This window comes from Pteronotus mesoamericanus, unplaced genomic scaffold, assembly GCF_021234165.1.
Source record: "Pteronotus mesoamericanus isolate MK-2021 breed Mesoamerican mustached bat unplaced genomic scaffold, CSHL_Meso_final contig_94, whole genome shotgun sequence".
In the NCBI taxonomy this organism is placed as follows: Eukaryota; Metazoa; Chordata; class Mammalia; order Chiroptera; family Mormoopidae; genus Pteronotus; species Pteronotus mesoamericanus.
Genome location: NW_026555285.1, coordinates 30,230,721 through 30,249,983, shown reverse-complemented (window position 1 = coordinate 30,249,983; position 19,263 = coordinate 30,230,721). Strand labels below are relative to the sequence as shown.

General features: G+C 35.7%; 1 protein-coding gene across 2 annotated transcripts in view; it reads right to left on the bottom strand.

Moving 5' to 3' along the window:
• Window positions 1-11,939: 11,939 nt before the first annotated feature.
• UCHL3 (ubiquitin C-terminal hydrolase L3) overlaps window positions 11,940-19,263 on the bottom strand; it is a 50,608-nt gene continuing 43,284 nt past the window's right edge. For both annotated transcript variants that reach the window (XM_054586442.1, XM_054586440.1), the window contains 3 exons: window positions 18,252-18,327; window positions 12,758-12,816; window positions 11,940-12,149 (listed from right to left, as the gene is read on the bottom strand). In XM_054586442.1, the coding sequence (XP_054442417.1) occupies window positions 12,066-12,149; window positions 12,758-12,816; window positions 18,252-18,327 (219 nt within the window). In that variant the 3' untranslated portion in view covers window positions 11,940-12,065. The remainder of the gene's footprint in view (window positions 12,150-12,757; window positions 12,817-18,251; window positions 18,328-19,263) is intronic.

Here is a 19,263-nt window from a genome sequence, read left to right as displayed (position 1 = left end):
CAGCCTTATTATCTGTTCAAATTGTTCTGCTAAAAAAAAAAAAAAAAAAAAACCTTAAGCACAGTGTTTACTGTTTTATTAATGCTTTAGAATTGTAATAGCCATTTTGAAACTGGACCCAGAGAGGAAACAGCCCATCCATTATAGGAAACTTCTAAGAGTTAAAAGTACAATTTTTTAAGTAACCCCTTCATTATGCCTATTCTGTGAATTTTGGGTGGTACTGATAATACAGGGGTGGGCAAAAGTAGATTTACAGTTGTGAGTACGTAAAACACACAGTTGATGCTTGTGTTTATTTATTTAGTATTGTATTATTTATTAGTACTGTTAACCTACTTTTGCCCACCCCTGTACACTGGCTTTAAAAGAAAAGGATTCAAGGACTACAGGGTGGACCGGCCTGGAGACAAAGGGCCCCGCTGTGCTGCTCGGTTTACTGCTAGTGCTGGTCTGGGCCGCCTTGGCTGCAAGGTGGCGCGACCCCTAACCAGCCTCACCTTCACCTTCATGCAGAGTGAAGGCACCGTACCAGCGGCTATGAAATGGAGCCCTTGGCTGTTCTTCAGAGTTCCAGAGCAGCCACAGCACCTCCGTCCACGCAGACAGGCCTGGGGCTCCCTCGAGGCTTGGAAATAATCCCGAGAGGCCAGCGCTGGACCCAGCCCAGGGGACAGGTTCTGTATGAAACGAGGTAACTGGGTTTCCTTGGGGATCAGTCTAGAGTGCTCACAAGGATCCCGCACAAAACCGATGGTCTCAGAGGTAAACCGTCCAAGTCTCCCGGGAGCCCCCTGCACAAAGGATGCCTCATCCATGACTCAGATGTCAGCAGTTTTAATCCCCGTGGGCAGAAGTAGACCAGTCAGGCCAAACTCTGTTAATCCTATGTAACTGAATTTTTTTTTTTTTAAATCCATGACATTGGGACTTTCTCAAGATAGAGAGAGAAGACCTCTATCTACTGCTCCAAGTCTGCTTACTGAGACAATTAACCAGGGAGAAAGCCCAGCCTCAGCTTTCTGTGTGAATCAAAGCTACACACACACACTCACACACACATCCCCACATATCACAGATACACGTATGCTCTTCCGTTGGATCTCTGAGTAGCCAAAGGTAGTGATTAGGGCTATATGGCTGTGTTATCTGAAGAACTATTATAATCAACTCCATTTTATTTTTGCAGAGAAAGGCCTCTGGGCCAAGTCTAGATAATCAGAAGAATATGGTTTAGGGGGAAAGACCTAAAACTTTGTTGTATAAAATATAAAAGGCTATTCATTGTGAACAGGAAAGAATTTTTTGCAAGATATACTGGCTTTAAATACTTGTTTCCCTCTCTTAATATGGACTTGGACTGTCCAATCCCTGGATATAATTGTTTGACCTTGAGAGATCTTGTTTGAATGCGTGTTTTATCTAAAGGCACCCAGAGGAGATCAAGAGACATCAAGAAAAATAAGAAAAGTCATGATTACTTCCTACTGGCCCGAAACCTCAACATAAGCAGCACTTGGCATGACAACAGCCGTCCTATAGTGTTCTGCCCTAAATAGGTGCCACGGAGTCCACCACTCCTACCACAGCTCTGAGTGGGGAGAATGTACATACACCTGTGTGCACTCTTGTGTCTAATGAGTCCTTACATGAAACCAACTCCTGTAGGTAGTGAGTGGAATATTCTTAAAGTAGGGTAGAGATTAGCCCTGGGTAATATTTGTAAAAGGTGCTCTCTCCAGCAAATGAGAGCAGAGCAGAGGTAGGGCGGGAAGGATAGGAAGCTGGATATACCTGCAAAGAAAGGGTTTAACTTTTCGCCTCAAATTCCAGGAACCATTCTGTTCAAAGTAGAAGCAGACATGGCCACACTGTAATTCTCTCCTGAAATGTGGGGCCCTTCAGTAGAGTTGGATACATAACTTTATGTTAAGGGGTGTCTTGGAGGGTATGATAGTGTCTGGCATTTAGCAAAGCACTACCTGGGAAGGACCACTGTGCATCACATATAAGAGACAGAAACCGAAATGGAGAATTCAGCAGAAGCATGCAATTGAACCAAAGATGGCTGGAGATATGTATGCTCCTGAGAATCCTTCGAGGTATTTAGGGAGGTCTGAGATGGTCATTCAAACCATTCTATCTGAAAATTAAAGGAGACATAAGTCCCAAAGGTCAAAGATTCAGGAACATCCAGAGATACCTGGGTATCTTCTGCATTTATGAACTGACTTTACTCTGCTAGTGGTGGCATGGGCCAGGAGGAATGTTATTTACTTCACTTATTTTCTAAAGTTTTGTTCCTAATTACACCACAGATTTTGAGTAATTTTTATTTCACTATAATGTGTTTTATAAAACAAATCTAAATTGGTAAACTTCAATAGCCAAAGTTTCCATCATTTTGAAAGAAAAATTTTACTCGACCACACTTAAAATAAATTACCAAATTGATTATTAAAAAATGTTCTGACTTTCTGGTTCTGCTTAAGGAATTACAGAAAAATTTTACCTTCATGGGACTAGTCCTTCCAGAATTTTTTTTAATCTCCAAATTTATAACTGTGTAAAAAATTGTGACTGGGGAGCAGAAAGGAAAAGGACCCATGGACTGGGCAACAGCGTGGTGACTGCTCGGGGGAGCGGTACAAGGGAACTAAAAGGCAACGTAAAAAAATACAATAAAGATTAAATTTGAAAAATCATGACTGGGAAATCTATAACATTAACACAGGGGAAAAATGAAAATTAACTAATCAACAAATATTTATTGGACAACAACGAATATTTACTGAGTTTCCAAAGCACTATGCTAGCTAGCAAAAATACAAAAATACAATGAATGCTGCTCCTGAAAATGTCAAACACAAACATGTATTCAATAAAATGCTAAAAATATTTTAATAATTCAAATTTTAGAGACATTTAAGATTATTTTTGCTCTCCTAGTGGCTTGTAGGATTTCATACTATTTTCAAAATAATTGCAATGTAAAATTAATCTTTCACTTTAATTTGTACAACAAAATCATCTTTATAGTAAGAGTTCAAACCAGAAAAGTTCTTTGTCAAAAAGGTGTTTTATTCATTAAGTCCTAGTGACCAGGAAAAAAGTATATTGGATGCTAAATCAAAAGAGCAGAAGTTATTAATTTTCAGATCTGCTTTTAATTGTCATCCTAACCTATTCAGACAACGTAGTGGGAGAAAATAAACTTCTTTGCATAACTAAATTTTTAAAAATCAGACATTAGTATCCTCTACATTTACTGCCATATCTGTTGGATCTAATGTGAGGTTAGGAGAATGGTTACAAATCAACATGGCGCCCACCACAAGCAGCCATCTCTAGTTTGGTCCCTTGGAAAGGAGCCCTGGGCTTGTAATTCTTAAAGCTCTTAAAAGCATGGCTAGAGCAGGAACATGACTTATGAAAGTAGTATTTACAACTACAAGATTTAGAAAAGAAATGAGGAAAACCTTTTCAAAGCCAACTCCAGTAGTTGCGTGGTAATATTGGGCCCACAAACCAGCACTAAAACTGGCTTTGGGCAGCTTGGTGGACGTTTCTGCCTGCCCTTAACTCTTTGTATGTGGAAACATCTTTCAAAGGACAATATGCCTTATGCTCCCTTAATATCTTCCACCGCCCAGACATATTCTGTCAGTGCAAGAGATCAACAATAATTACAAAATTGATGAGAGAGGGTTTGATATTTTTAATGTGACTACTGACAGTAGAAGTTCAGGTTAAATATTCCTGAGGATACTCTGCAAAATGGACTTAAATTATATCTTAGTTTACTTCTTAACCTCCTGTCTACCTCCTCTTTTCCACCTGCAGAAGTTCCTGAAGAAAGCCAAAGGGAGACATTATGCATTAGTGCTTTCAAACAACAGCATAGAAAGAGTCCAAGAACTATTACCTCTGGCGCTGCTGGCTACCTCCCTGAGATACAGGCAGCTCACACACACCCAGGTGTGGGCGCTGATCAGTGGCCTCCAAATTTCCAGAACTGAGTCTGTTCTAAGCATAGGAAATCCAACTGCACAAAGTAGAAATATTGTATGCCCCGATTTTCTTCATAGCGGTTGTAATAAAAATTAAAATGTTTATACTGTAACCATATATTGAACTTACCTGACCTTGGTTTGTCACTCTAGCACCATAGTGAAAATCATCAAAATTCAAGTAGCTATAGATGAAGCATGAATAGAAATAATAACTTGAAATGTTGAAATAATTGCTCAGCATTATTTAAATTCTATAAACGGCAATCAAAATGGAAAACAGCACTCTTGACCCCCAGAGGAAAAGATTCAGATAAAAATGCTTTCCTAATGAGCAGTATGCTTTGGTATAATAATATTATAGGAAAGACAAAAATTCCAATCATCCTTGCTAAATTGCATGTCTGCTAACTTCAGCTATTTTGAGATTTTTTAAGTTAAACCATTTCCGAGTTACAGAAAAAATATGCACAGTTCCTTTGTGCATGGAAATGAAATGGAATCTAGTCATTCCATCTTTTTACTTAAATTCCTTAGAAAATTAGGTGAATCTGATGATTCATGAAACAAACTTTGAAATTATGCTCAACATAGCTTACTGCCCTCATGGGGTAATTGTGATAATAATAGTTAGCATTTTTATCTGATTTTTTTGATGTACTACACTTAAAATTCTTACCAAAAACCTGCATGAGGTTGCTTTTACTTCAGGTATTCATAGTTTGCCCAAGACCACTCAGAGTCAGAGCCAAGAATCAAGCCGTATCTAAGACCAAAGTCTGAGCTCTGTTCGTGAAGCAATGGTATTTAGATAATTCTTTAGATAATGTCTTTTGTTTTTTGTAGAACCACCAAAACCTCAGTCTCATGCTATCAATCGAGTATTGTGAGAACACTGAAATTCTAAATTACCAAGGCCAGATGTTTTCGAGTGAAGCAGTTTTCATATAATAGCCACTTAGTAGGAAAGAATACTAATTTATAGAATAAAAAAATTCTCTTTTAAAAAGTTCCACGAGCCAGAATCCCTCAATTCAAAGGAAAAGATGTCTATTCCTCCTGCCTAAGGTTCACCTCTTCAACTGGGTTCTAGAACCTCCGTATTCAAAGTGGGATCCTCTTGTTAGTGTTAGGATTTAGCTAGAAAAGAGGAGCAAAGGGAACTAGACATTCAGCCTAATAAAATGGAGAGCATATGCCTATTTGCTTCACCAGGAAGCTACAGCTTTTCATACTCCCGGGGAGTGGAGCTTTGCTGCTCCAAGGGAATTAACACTACTTCCTTCCCCGACGCCGGTACCTGATAGTTGGGGGGCACAAGGGGCGGTGCTGGACCACAGCAATGGACTGCAGCTGGACACACACCAAGCTAGCCGCATGCTGGACTGGACTGGACTGTAATATGGAGCATCAACTCTGAGCAGTGGTCTTTATCCCAGCCCTACTGAAGATAAATTGGAACTTTTCCATGGTGAGACAGATGGAGATGAGACACTGGGAAGTCAGGAGGGGAGGCCCCTTAATAGTACATCATCAGCAAACCATACAACACAGCCACATCCTCCCATGCGGCTCTCAGGAGATTCTTTTTTAGTCACCACAAAAACCCCATCTCCTCCAATAACTCTGACAGGCAGCCTGAGTGATGGTTAGAAATGCCCACTCTCAGCCGCACACCTAATGGCTGAATCAGAATCCGCATTTTAACAAGATCTGAGATCTCCTTTGTTCATTAAAGTATAAAATGCTCTGCTAGATGGCACATACCTTACCCCCACTTGGGGTTCCTCAGCCATCCCATTTCTTTCCTGTGTTCTCAATCTTTCTCTGCAGGTTTTTCCTCTCTCACAGCGGAGGTCTCTTTTTAAAAGGCCTCTGTGGATCCTACCCCCGAGCCAGCTAGGATCTCACTTCTCTCCTTTTCTATGTGCCTTGAAGGGGGTGACTGTGCTCCGAACCCCTATCTTCACCGCCTGTTCGCACCTCCACCCAGTGCAGTATAGTCACCTACAGGATATCCCCTGGTCCCCACTATCAGCTAAGCACTGTATCAGACTCTGAGGATAAAATGCTATGTAAGAGACATGACCCTGGTCTTCACATGACCATGTCCAAAACTGTTTTGACCTAGATCACCACTGACTCCCTAATTTGCCAGTTTCAGTCAGCACTTTTTGTGGATTATGAGATAGGAGGATCCAGCTATCTTCCTTAAGTCAGATATTAAAGGTTTTGCAAAAACCCAGAATAATGACATTCTTCTCATTTTAAAATAGTTGTTTTTATAAAACTATTATTTGTCATATGATGGGTTTTTTACATAATTTAATATTTTCAAAATTTGCTTTAATCTCTAATATGGATCAACAGATGTAACCTCTGTAAAAGTCTCTGGTCTCTTCAATAATTTTTAAGAATATTTAGAGGCTCCTGAGACCAAAAAGTTTTAGGACAACTTCATCCCATTTAAAAACCAGGTTAGTTGCTCAACAAATCCCTCATATCTACATAGCTATCAACTGTAGAATTAACATTAGAGGGATATGAATAAACTTGCTTAAGTATTTCTGTTTTAGCACTGTAGGTAAAGGCACGATTTTCTCTAGGCATTCCATGCACAATAAGGAAGCAATAGATGGCTGCCAGCCCTGAAAAGCTAAGACTTCACTGGATTACTTGTAGCAATTGAGGTACACGCTCTCGTCTACTGAAAAAAAAAAAAAAAGGCAAGGTAGAACAGATGGGGAATTGGCTGGAGTGTAAACATTTTTTGTTTATTGTGCCCCTAAGCCCTATTTTCTACAGCTCTTAAAAATAAAATCAGTCCTGTTGTGCTCTTATCTTGAATACTTTATATGTACCTGAATATTAAGCCATACCAAGCTGTACCAGAATATGGCTATTAGAGCAGTAATTTTTATATTATAATGAAGAAATATTTAAGGTATTTGCATTTTGTTTATAAATCAGTTTATCAAAAGAACACATCTTTTAAATTATACCCAGACCATGAAATACCATGCTTTGGTTTCAATGGTAAAAAATGTGAACAATGTAACTTCCCCATAACTCAGTATATTCTATACTTGGTTTTTAGTTGTATTGTAATTTTGTTGAGAGCATAAACAACTTCATATTAAGACCTTACCACTGAATCTTTTTTTAAAAGATTTATTTATTTTTAGAGAGGGGAAGGGAGGGAGAGAGGGAGAGAAAAAATAATGTGTGGTTGCCTCTCACATGTCCCCTACTGGGGACCTGGCCCGCAACCCAGGCGTGTGCCCTGACTGGGAATCGAACTGATGACCCTTTGGTTTGCATGCGAGCACTCAATCCACTGACCCATACCAGCCTGGGCTTACCACTGAATCATATAAGCAAAAAATATTAACTATTAAACTTTACCTCTATACACTATTATCAAGTGTGTATATTTCTACACTGGTGGCGGAAAGGAGGAACTTTTGGATTCAAATATTTACTATTCAGGGCAGAATAAAGAAAAGTAACTTTCTACTGCTTAGCCCTAAACGAAAATTCAAATGCAGTCCTTTGACATCTTCTACCACAGGTAAACTCTCAGTAGGCAATACAACTCTTCATCAGACAGGTTTTACAACATTCTTTAAGAATAGTCTAATTTACAACCTTTGCATGCACGTGCTTCAAGTCTTTCATGTTTAGGATACAAATAAAGCCTCAAGCAACTTATTTTCATCTTGTTCTCACTGAACATGTGTAGGACACAGAGATCTTAAAGGATACACTAGTGAACATAAATACCAACGTTGTTCATATGTTGATAAAGGGCACTGAGAATGAAATGGGTCATTCATATCATTTGGGATTTATTTTTCACCACATGGATTTTTAAGTTATTCAATTTATACTCATATCTGTCTTCTAGATTAAAAAGTTTCATTACATATTTCTAAGTATTTTATTTTAAATAATCCATTTTGCAAAATAGCATTGTTTTGTAAATCTAATGCCACTAAACCAAAGATAACCAACCACCTTATCAATTAGACAATAAGGTAATGCTCACAATATATAGCCTTTATTGTCTACATAACCTCCCATGGAATATCTATGTGTGGACAGTGGAAATGTCTTACTGAGGATTCTCTATCCAGTAGGTGAAAGCAACAGACAGGTTCAGAATAACTCTCCTAAAAAAAGAAGTCAAGAGAAAGATTTCGAGTAAATTTTATTCAAAAGCAAAATGAGTAAGAACATAACAGGAAACTAAGGTATGGTGGATTGATCTGATCAGCTGACACCACTGACACTGAAAACATAAATACCCTTCATGACACTGATCCTCCTATACAATAGTTTATGCACTTGACATTAAAAAATTGAAATCAAAAGAAGAAAACTAAATGATAAAACTTAATTTCTGCAATCTGAAAAACTCAGTATATTCTACACTGGCTTTTAGCTGTAATTTTGTTGAGAGCACAAGTGACTTCATTATAAGATGTTACCACAAAACTTTATGTATGTGTGTACAAAGCCTTCTAAATTAGATCGAAGAACATTTATAATGATTACTCTTCAAAGTGCTTTAACTTCAAAGATTTAAATAATACACAGATAATTTGGACCAAAGTTACTTACCTATTCAAAATATGAATGTGTGTGAGCATGTATGTATATATATGCACATAAATATATATGTACATATACATGTGCATGTTAGTTCCTGGGTAATGCATGTACATACAAATATATATTTGCATGTGTATGTAAATGTACACATATACATGTAGGTAAGATTTCCCTAAAAGAAATACATTTCTATAAAAAGTTTAAAAAGTGATGAAACTATGCCCTTTACAATTGTCTTACAGCACCGACATAGGAATAGTAAGCTTGTAGATGCTTTGTTTTGAAAGCTACATTATTAGACAAACATTAATGGCTAAAAATCTCAAACTGTGTTTTTATTAAATGAAATAAGCGGGTTTTATGTTTGTACAACCCACTTATAAAGGTTACCTAATAAGCACTGTACACCAATAAATCAGATTTCTTTAAATAATTTTTATGCAGAATTGATGATTTCCATTTAAGACATATTAAAGTTTGATTTGCCATAGAATACATATAATTTCTGTTTAGTCACAAGTGAACATGGAAAACATTAGAGGTTATATATACATATGTTCTTAAATGCTCCTCTGTTTCAATAATTTAAAACAAACCACTACATCCAGTGAAAGGTGATGTTTAGTCAGTTTCCAAAAGTCCACCAAGCAAAACACTTAAAGTTTCACTTCTCATTTAAGTTCCATTTCCCCAAATATGTTATGATCATTAACAGCAATACACAGAAATGACCCATGACTTGATCACTTAGTGTTTCTCTACAAGTTTCCAAGCAAAATTAATCTCTTAGCCTACAAGTGCTAAGTTTTAAGAAGTGTCTAAACTTAGTATTGTAGGAAAGGAGTTGGAGGACTAAAATTTTAGACATAACCTGAGAAGGGAGAAGCAAAAGAAAATTTCAAATTTTATATTCCACAAAGGATTGTAACCCTAAAGTGTGTGCAAAAGAATGCTAGTTCTAAATCTTGCTCATAAAATGTTTAGAAATGATATTCATAATATTTTTTAAATTCTGAGTTCTGCAACTACCCCATCCAATGTATTTGCATTTTAAAAAATTAACTTTAATCCAACGTTTTCAAAAGGTACTTAATCTCAAACTCTTCCTACCCATTAACAGTCAGCCAAGTTAATATTACTCATATTAAACATTGAGAAACTATGTAAATTCTTAATGAGATGCCATTAACAACCTATCAAGAAATTATATAGTAAGAAAAGACCAGGACAACAGGCAGAAAACTGTTTAGAAATATTTAAAATAGTTAAGATGATATACCGGATAGATATAAATACAAAATGCAAACAATCTAACAAAAGGATAGACTACTAGGTTAATTGGCATGACAAAAGCATCAGCTACACAGTTTATTATATTGTTTCAAAGTATTTCTTTATCCCTCTTACCATCCACCACTTCCTTCAAACACTCTTCATCATAAAAAGGTGGTAAATTTAAATCTCTTCCAAAGTGACCTTCCTCATTATAGTCCCAAACTTAATATGCATGAGATTCACTCTGGGATCTTATTGAAAATGCAGGTCTGATTTAGTAGGTCTAAAGGTGGGGTCTGAGAGTCTTCATTTCTAACAAGCTTCCAAGTAATGCTGCTGTAACCATACTTTGAATAGCAAACATCTAGTCCATTCTGCAAGCCACTTCCCTATGACTGTTCCTAAAATACCACTTAGCTCATGTTACTGCCTCAGGAACCTACATTAACTCAGCGAAGCTTGTATAAACATTTACACTCAATTTTATCAGATTTTCAATGAACAATGCAATGCGTTTTCATAAACGTATTACACCTGTGTAACCAATGCCCTCCCTGAAAAGATACAGGACGTTGCCATCACACCAACCCTGTTTTGACCCAGCTCAGTGAACACCCTGCCACCATTCCACTGCCTTCCTTCTTCAACAAAGACCCCAAATTCGCTCACAGGCCTCTATCTAAATTACTACTACCTTATTTTCCCCTTATCCATGGGATATCGATTCCAAGACCACAATGGATGCCTGAAACTGTGGATAGTACCAAACCCTATACATATCCTGTTTTTCCCTCTACACGCACACTTTTCACTTACAGGAAGCACTTCATGGATTCTCTTTGGCATATCCATGTCGCCAGCATCACAACTCGCCTTTGAACACAAGCACTGAGACACCTTGAAGGGGGCTCTGCTGCTGAGATGGCACTAAGTGACTAATAAAGTGTAAACAGTGTGGAAACGATGGACAAAGAGATGATTCATGTCTCAGGCAGGAGGCAGCTGGGCAGTGCGAGGTTTCATCGTGCTACTCACACTGGTGCACACCTTATTACTGGAATTTTCCATTTAATATTTTCAGACTGTGTCTGACCACAGGTAACTGAAACCATGAAAAGCAAAACCCCAGGTACGGGGGGAACTACTGTACTTTTACGACCTGGCCCTCACCATCGCTCCCTGAACAAATATAGTGGGCTCCTCACAAGTCTCTCTCCCTCCATTCTTATCCCCTCCCCAATGTACTATCCACAGACTAGTCAGTGCTCTCTGAAAATTATCAATCCAATCAGGTCACTCTCACTTAAAACCCTCCAAAGGTTCACTATCACGGCTGAAATAAATCCATGTGCTTTTCCTGTGTTCCTGTATCATGAGCCCCCCTCCCCTGTCTGACCTCGTCTCTTCCTTCCGTCTCCATTACTTTCTATACTCTGACCATATGAATCTTCTCTCTGGTTACAACACACTGAGGTAGGCCCACTGCAGGGACTCTGCGTTAATTGTTCCCTCGACTCCTCCCTGCCACTTCTATTACTGGCTACTTTTTGCTATTCAGAGCTCAGCTTCAAAGTTACCTCCTCACAGAAGACTTCACTAACCCCAAAATCTAAAGTATGCATTCAGTCACTGGCTAACACAAATCTGACTTTAATTTTCTGTGTAGCATCTGTTATTGACATGTATCTTATTAATGTGTTTATCTGTTTCTTATCACAAAAATATAAGCCCCAAGATTATGGAACTTGTCAATAGTGTTCACAGCTGTAACTCCAGCACCTTGAAGAGTGTCCAGCTCTTTACAAGTAGATGCTCAAATGTGTGTTAAATAAATGTTGCCATGTATGATACATATATGTACTACACAGATGGAATTGTGTCTCTGTCCCCCTATAAAACATACCATTAAATTTTAAAGAGAATAAGAAAACTATTGCTAGTCATAAAACAAAGTAAATCCTTCACAAGAAGGAAAGGGAAGACAAGAAATGCAGCTTCAATTTGGAACAAAAGTAATAAAAAACACAGGTTAAGTCAAAGTTTAATCACATGAAGTTTAATCAGTCAAGTTAATGAAAATATCAAAAATTTGAGTTAGGGTATGGCAGCGAAAATTGAATTTTTGTTGCAAATAATACAGTATCTGGTGTTTCCATTATTGACAAACTATGCGGCAGAAAGAGCAATTGCATTGAACCTCAATTCATCAGGGTCACGTTCCATAAACTTCTTGCAAACTTCTATCGCATCCTATAGGGGGAAAAATGTGTAACTTTTCAGTTTATAAACATTTGTTTTACTTACAAATGATAAGTGTTTCATATTTTCCTAATTCATACTAACGTTATACTGTAGACTTCTTTCTCCAAGTGAAAAATGACTTAAGAGCACATCAGAAGAACGATGGGTGGCGGACTACTTAGCTTAGTACAACAGTATAAGATAGAATCAGTATTCTTTCTCAAAATGTTTTTAAGAAACTTTTAACCTGAAAATTACACATTTCATTGATTCTAAGCCACATAATTTGGTCATAAATTCAACAATCTCCGAAATCAGGATCAAGGTACAAATGATGGTATCTCGGATTTAATGAATCACAGGATACGATGTGAAACTCAAAACTATTCTTGCTTTTTTCAAATCTGATACTTGTTCACAAAGAACTTTGAAAACTTCTTTATTTGCTATAGGTTAACACTAGTTCCAATTTTTCTTTTTGGATTTTTTCCAAGACAGTAAGGACAAGGAAGTATCCAAATATAGATAAAATGTTATACAAGTGATCTTCAGAGATGTTTCAAATATAACAAGAACATTAACAACACTTAGAGTAGGCCAACAAGTTTTACTGTTACCTCTAATAACGTCTCATCACTAGTTTCACCATGGTTAATTGGAAATGGTTTCCGTCCATCTGCAAAAAATAGACAGCTGAACGTTTAGTTGTTTGTACAGGATAATGCACATTCAACTTCCACTCACCTCACACTAAGGCAAAAGTTAAACAATACTTCAAATAATATATCCTAAAGCAAATATTTTAAATGTGCTACCTATGAATATTTTTTGACATCAAAAGTCACTAAAACCTTGCTTCCATGTTTGAAAGCCTAAGTTATCTTCATAAAAGAATTTATTAGACATACATATTGGCTTTAATTTCCTAAAAAGAATATGCAAAATTAGTAAGTCAGATTCTTTTAAAGTTATGATCCCAGTTTTTACCCTCAAAAATATGAAAACATTCTTTGTTCACTTTAAAAGTGAAAGTAGAGGGTTTCTAAGTAAGACTGACATGTTTACATTAGTGAAAGGGAGCCAGCACGGGTTTATACATTACCTCTGCTAATTGTGGACCACCAAGGGAGTAGTATAGAGCAAAAATCTAAGTAAACCAGGATTACTTTACTGACAATCAAAAATAATTAACCATAATTATAATCACCTTGACTAAACTAGTACTTTTTTCAATACTATAAAAAAAAGAGGTCCAGAATTTATTATATAAATTCATGCTACTCAAAGATAACTGATACTCTACACAGGGTGGGACAAAAGAAGGTTTACAGTTGTTCATATGGAAAATATTACAATAATTAATAAATAATAATACCAGAATAAACGCTGTATTTCACATACTCACAACTGTAAATTTATATTTGCCCCACCCTGTATATCCAAATTAATAATCTCAGTTATCTTGTGACACTTCCAGTAAAATTCATAAAACACAATCCCTTCTATAACTCCATGGTGTCTGAAGATAATACAATTTTTTGAGTCAATATGTATATCTAGTGATAGACTTGGACTCAGAGATACTACATTTAAAGAAAAATATAGTTGAAAATTAGCCAAACAAATAAAAAAATAAGGTTACTTAGAAATGATTTTTTTCTTAAAAACCATATGCTATTCTCTTAGTCACTATTTTTTCATTTTGATTTCTTTAATCATTTTTAAAAATTATTTTTATATGATTCAATTACAGTTGACACTCGATATTATATTATTTTCAGGTGTCCAGCCAGTAGTTAGGCAATCATATACTTTAACAAGTGCTCCCCTGATATTTCCAGTACCAACCTGGCACCATACACGGTTATTACAATATTATTGTCTATATTCCCTATGCTGTATTTTTCCCCGTGACTATTTTATAACTGCTAATTCATACTTCTTAATCCCTTCACCCTTTTCACCCAGCCCTCCAATGCCCCTTCTATCTGGCAACCTTCTGTTTGTTCTCTCTGAGTCTGTTTCTGATTTGTTGTTCATTTATTTTGTTTTTTTTTAGATTCTACATATAAGTGAAATCATATGGTATCTGTCTTTCTCTACCTGACTTATCTAACTTAGCATAACACCCTCTAGGTCCATCTATGTTGTTGCAAATAGTAAAACTGCATTCTTTTCTATGGCCAAGTAATATTTCACTGGTTGGTTGGCTGGCTGTTTATAATCCTCACCCAAGGACATGTTCATGGATTTTTCAAAGAGAGCAAAACATGGATTGGTTGCCTCCCCGGGATCAAACCCGCGACCTAACAATGTGCCCTGATTGGGAATCAAATCCACCACCCTTTGTTGCATGGGACGATGCTGCAACCACCTCAGCCACCGGACCAGGGCTACATCTTCTTTATCCAATTGTATGTTGATGAACAATTAGGTTGCTTCCATAGCTTGGCTATTGTAAATAATGCTCAATGAACATAAACATGTATGTACCTTTTCAAATTAGTGTTTTGGATTTCTTAGGATAAACACCTAGAAGTGGAATTTCTGGTTCATAAGGTAGCCCTATTTTTAGGGTTTTTTTAGGAAGCTCCATACTGTTTTCCATAGTAGCTACAACAATTTACAATCCCACCAACAGAACTTGACAGTTTCCGTTTCTCCACATCCTCACCAACACTTGTTTGTTGATTTATTGATGATAGCCAATCTAACAGGTGTGAGATAGTACCTCATTGTGGTTTTAATTTGCATTTCTCTGATGATTAGTGATGTTGAGCATCTTTTCATACGTTTATTGGCCATCTGTATGTCCTCTTTGAAGAGATGTCTATTCAGGTCCTGTGTCCATTTTTTAATTGTTTGTTTGAGCTTTTGTGTTTTGAGCTCTAAAAGTTCTTTATACATTTTGGATATTAACCACTTATTGCATGTATCCTTGGCGAATATCTTCCATTTGGTTGTCTTTTCATTTTATTGGTGGTTTCCTTTGTTTGTGCAATAACTTTTTAGTTTACTGTAGTCCCATTTTTTCTTTTGTTTCCTTTGCCCAATGAGATAGTTCCAAAAAAAAAAGAAATTTACTAAAAGCAACGTCAAAGAGCTTACTACCTATGGTTTCTTCTTGGAATTTATACTTTCAAGTCTTATATGTAAGTCTTTAATCCATGTTGAGTTTATTTTTGTATATGGTATAAAAAAGTGGTCTAGTTTCACTTTTTTTTTTGCATGTATCTGTCCAGTTTTCCCAACACAATTTCTTAAAGAGACTGCCTGTACCCCATTGAATATTCTTGCCTCCTTTGTTATATAGTAAATTAATTGAGCATATAGGCATGGGCTTTCTATTCTGTTCTATTGATATATGTATCTGTTTTTAGGCCCATACAATGCTGTTTTGATTGTTATAGCCTTGTATATAATTTAATATTAGGTAGCATGTTCCTCCAACTTTGCTATAGCTATTTGGGGTCTTTTGTGGTTTCATGTTAATTTTAGGATTACTTATTCCAGTTCTGTGAAAAATACCATTGGTATTTTGATAGGCATTGTATTGAATCTCTAGATTGCTTTAGGTAGAACATACATTTTAACAATGTTAATTCTTCCTACACATAAGCACAGTATGTGCTTCCATTTATTTGTATCTTCTTCATTTCTTTCTTCAACATCTTGTACAGGTCTTTTGCCTCCTTGGTTAAATTTATTCCTAGGGCCCTGGTTAATGTGGCTCAATGGATTGAGTGCCAGCCTGTGAACCAAAGGGTCACTGGTTCAATTCCCAGTCAGGGCACATGCCTGGGTTGCAGGCCCAGTTCCCAGTTGGGGGTGTGCAAAAGGCAACCACACATTGATATTTCTTTCTCCCTTCCTTCCCCTCTCTCTAAAAATAAATTAAAAAAAAAATCTTTTTAAAAATTTTATTTGTAGGTATTGAATATTTTTTGATCCACTTGTAAATGGGACTGTTTTCTTAATTTTCCTTTCTGATAGTTTGTTATTGGTCTTTAAAAATACAATCAATTTCTGAATATTATTTTTGTACCCTGTTACTTTACTGATTTAATTAATCAGTTCTAATAGTTTTTTGGTGGACTCTTTGGGTTCCCTATACTGTTTATAATGTCATATCATCTACAATTTTCTGTATACTAACTCAATATCCCTCTTGCTCAACATTCCTTTTGAATTTATTAGGAATCCACACCAGGGTTACTGTCAATTTCCCTTGCAACTGCCAATCTTCATTTGTCTTATACTTATCCCTGTTCTCTCTGACATCTCAAAGATTATGACTATTCTTTTGAACTGTGAAATTCTTTAAATTCATTTGAAGACTGTAATACCTAAAGGGCTCTAATTTTGTATCAGCCGTATTGATCATTCTTCTTGCTAAAGAACTAAACCAAACAAGATCTCAGTCATTCTGCCCATCTTTTCTGATGTTCTTATTTCAAATCAATCTTAAAATCCTTTTGTGTTGATCTTGGCATGCTACAAAAGAGGACCATTCTTCATATGTAACTTACCCTTGATGTATGTCTTTCCTCTACTGCTAGCTTACCAGTCAAACTGAGTTTTTTAGACAATTCTCTGCATCCCACTGAAATGATCAGAGATTTTTTTCCCCCTAAATATCTTTTCAATGTCACTGTTTGTTCTGTTACTAAGTCTCTCAGCCTGAAAGCCACCATTGCTTTTTAAGCCCTGATTACAGATCATATTTATCATTTCTCTGGCCTTTTCTAAATCTACATCCTTGAAGTCAACAGAATGTATCTGGTAAGTCTCAGTACTCTCTTTATTTTCATTTCTACTAGTTATTCTTTATCATTCAAAATTCAGAGTGGAAACAAAGTTCCCAACAATCAGTCACATAACTGAAATCCCCAATCACTATTACATCCTCTCTATAGAAATTTTCTAGACTGAATTACCTTCCAAAATGCTCAGCAGGTCGGTTTCATACTCCCATAACAATTTCATTTCATTTTACTTTGATTCTTACTCAAATCATTCTACTATAGAAGACAACCATCAAGGTACACCTTTTGATAAATATTATGGTATTTCTTTGTCCCCTTTAATAAAGCCATTTCTTTTTAACAAAGTATATGATTTTGTTGTCATATTCCAAACATATGAAATCCATCTAAATTTTATGGACCACATTTATAGTCACAGTCTGAGTCCTTTCAAAACTCTTTGTCCTTAACCTATATGAATGTCTGTCTGCTGAGCTGTATACCTGAAACTGATACCAAAAGTGTTGAATGCACACTTTAATAAAAAAAAAATTTTAACTTAAAAAACTCTTTGTTTTCAAGGAAAATAAAAGTGGCAAGTTAATAATGAGAAAGACTTCACTTTTTTTTTTATTTGGCCTTTTTTTAATCCAAAAATGTCTCAAGAAGAAGGACAATAAGGACTCATGAGTACTATAGCACTACATGTCAGCTATGAAGGAACCATAAGAAGTTCTCTGTCTGGATAAAGCAATTATAATTATGAGGATTTCCTCAAAATAGTCCCTGAAATGGTCTGCCTGTAGTTAAAACTTTTTAAAAACTAAATGCAGTTACCAAAATACTAAGTAATTAATCAAGGGTACTTAGACATACACCTTAAAAAGCTACTGCCAGAAAACATAAGAATCCTGTAAAGTCCTTTTTAAAAAGTCAGATGAAACATAAAGGAATAGTTAAAAAGCCTAAAAACTAGTGATACTCATTACCAAATACAAAAATTAGTCATGAATATTACATTATGTTTTAAAACTAATTTCAGGATCAAGATGGCTCATGAAGATGTTGATGATAACTATCTCAATAATTTAGTAAAGACTGCTGAACTGATTTACAGGAGTTTCCTATAATGATTTTTAATTTACGGCTTTGCTAAAATGCAAAGGTGGTGTGCAAACATTCTTGAAGTATAAGTGCTTGAACAGTAAAAAAAAAATTTTTTTTTCTAGAAAGTCTTAAATGAAAAACTTTTCATTAGGCCATCAATTAATTTAAGTAAACACAATAAATATCAACAGTCCTGTTTATCATGCAGACTATTCCATTTCCAATTTCTCTCCCCAGAATAAATTTTAAAAGCTCTTACCTAATTCATAGAGATGCCCATCTACATGAACTAATGCAATAAAATGAAGATCTACTTTTTCATCTATACTTGGTGCCTGGAATAGGAGGAAAAATACATATTTTATATATATATGTTAATAGACAAATCAATCAAGTACATGTAAACACATACAAATACTACCAAATGACATGAGAGAACGTTTATCTGAAATAATTCAAGGCTTAACCTTTGATATGGTGAACGAGTAAATATGTTTACATTTATAACAATATGCTCACCCATCAACCAGAAAAATGTTGATGGCAAGCATATCTGTCTTAATCTCAACAATCTAAAAACCTATAGTTCTGTTCACCTTCAAAGCCTCAGCACTTAGCACAATGCCTGGTATATCGTAGACATACAATGTAAACTTGCTGAATGAAATGAATGCATGAGGTGATTTGTCTAATTTTTGAAATTTGAAAAAAATAAAGTCTTTAAAATTTAATAGTAGCATAAACAGTTAAAAATAAAAACTTTTCAAGTCTTAAGACATCAAGAAAGGGAATTCTCCCCTTAATGACTTGACCTTGATAATCTCATCTTTTGAGTAAAATAAGTATCTTTATTCATCCTACATTCAAAAGGTTTAAAATTAATCTTTTTTATAAAAATGAATAGATGCAGGAAAATAACCTAGTAGACTAAAGGAGAAAAATGAGAATATGAACAAATTAAAATACAATTAACTGTAGCCTATAATTTTTCTCTTGCTTTCTCAGTAAACTATTTGAAATTAAAACTATACCAAGGTTTCTATAGCTTACCAAATTCAATTTGTATGAGCAGTATCTGCTACATTTGTTAAACACTCAACTTACGCAAAGTCAATATATGATTCACTAATACACAGTAACTACACAGTTAACACAAATGTACGTGTTAGCTACGTATCAAATCTAAATGGTTTGAAATTAAACACAATTAGTATTAAATGCAAGTACAAATTTTAGAGGCAAAAGTTTTAAACAGGCATAAATCAAATTAC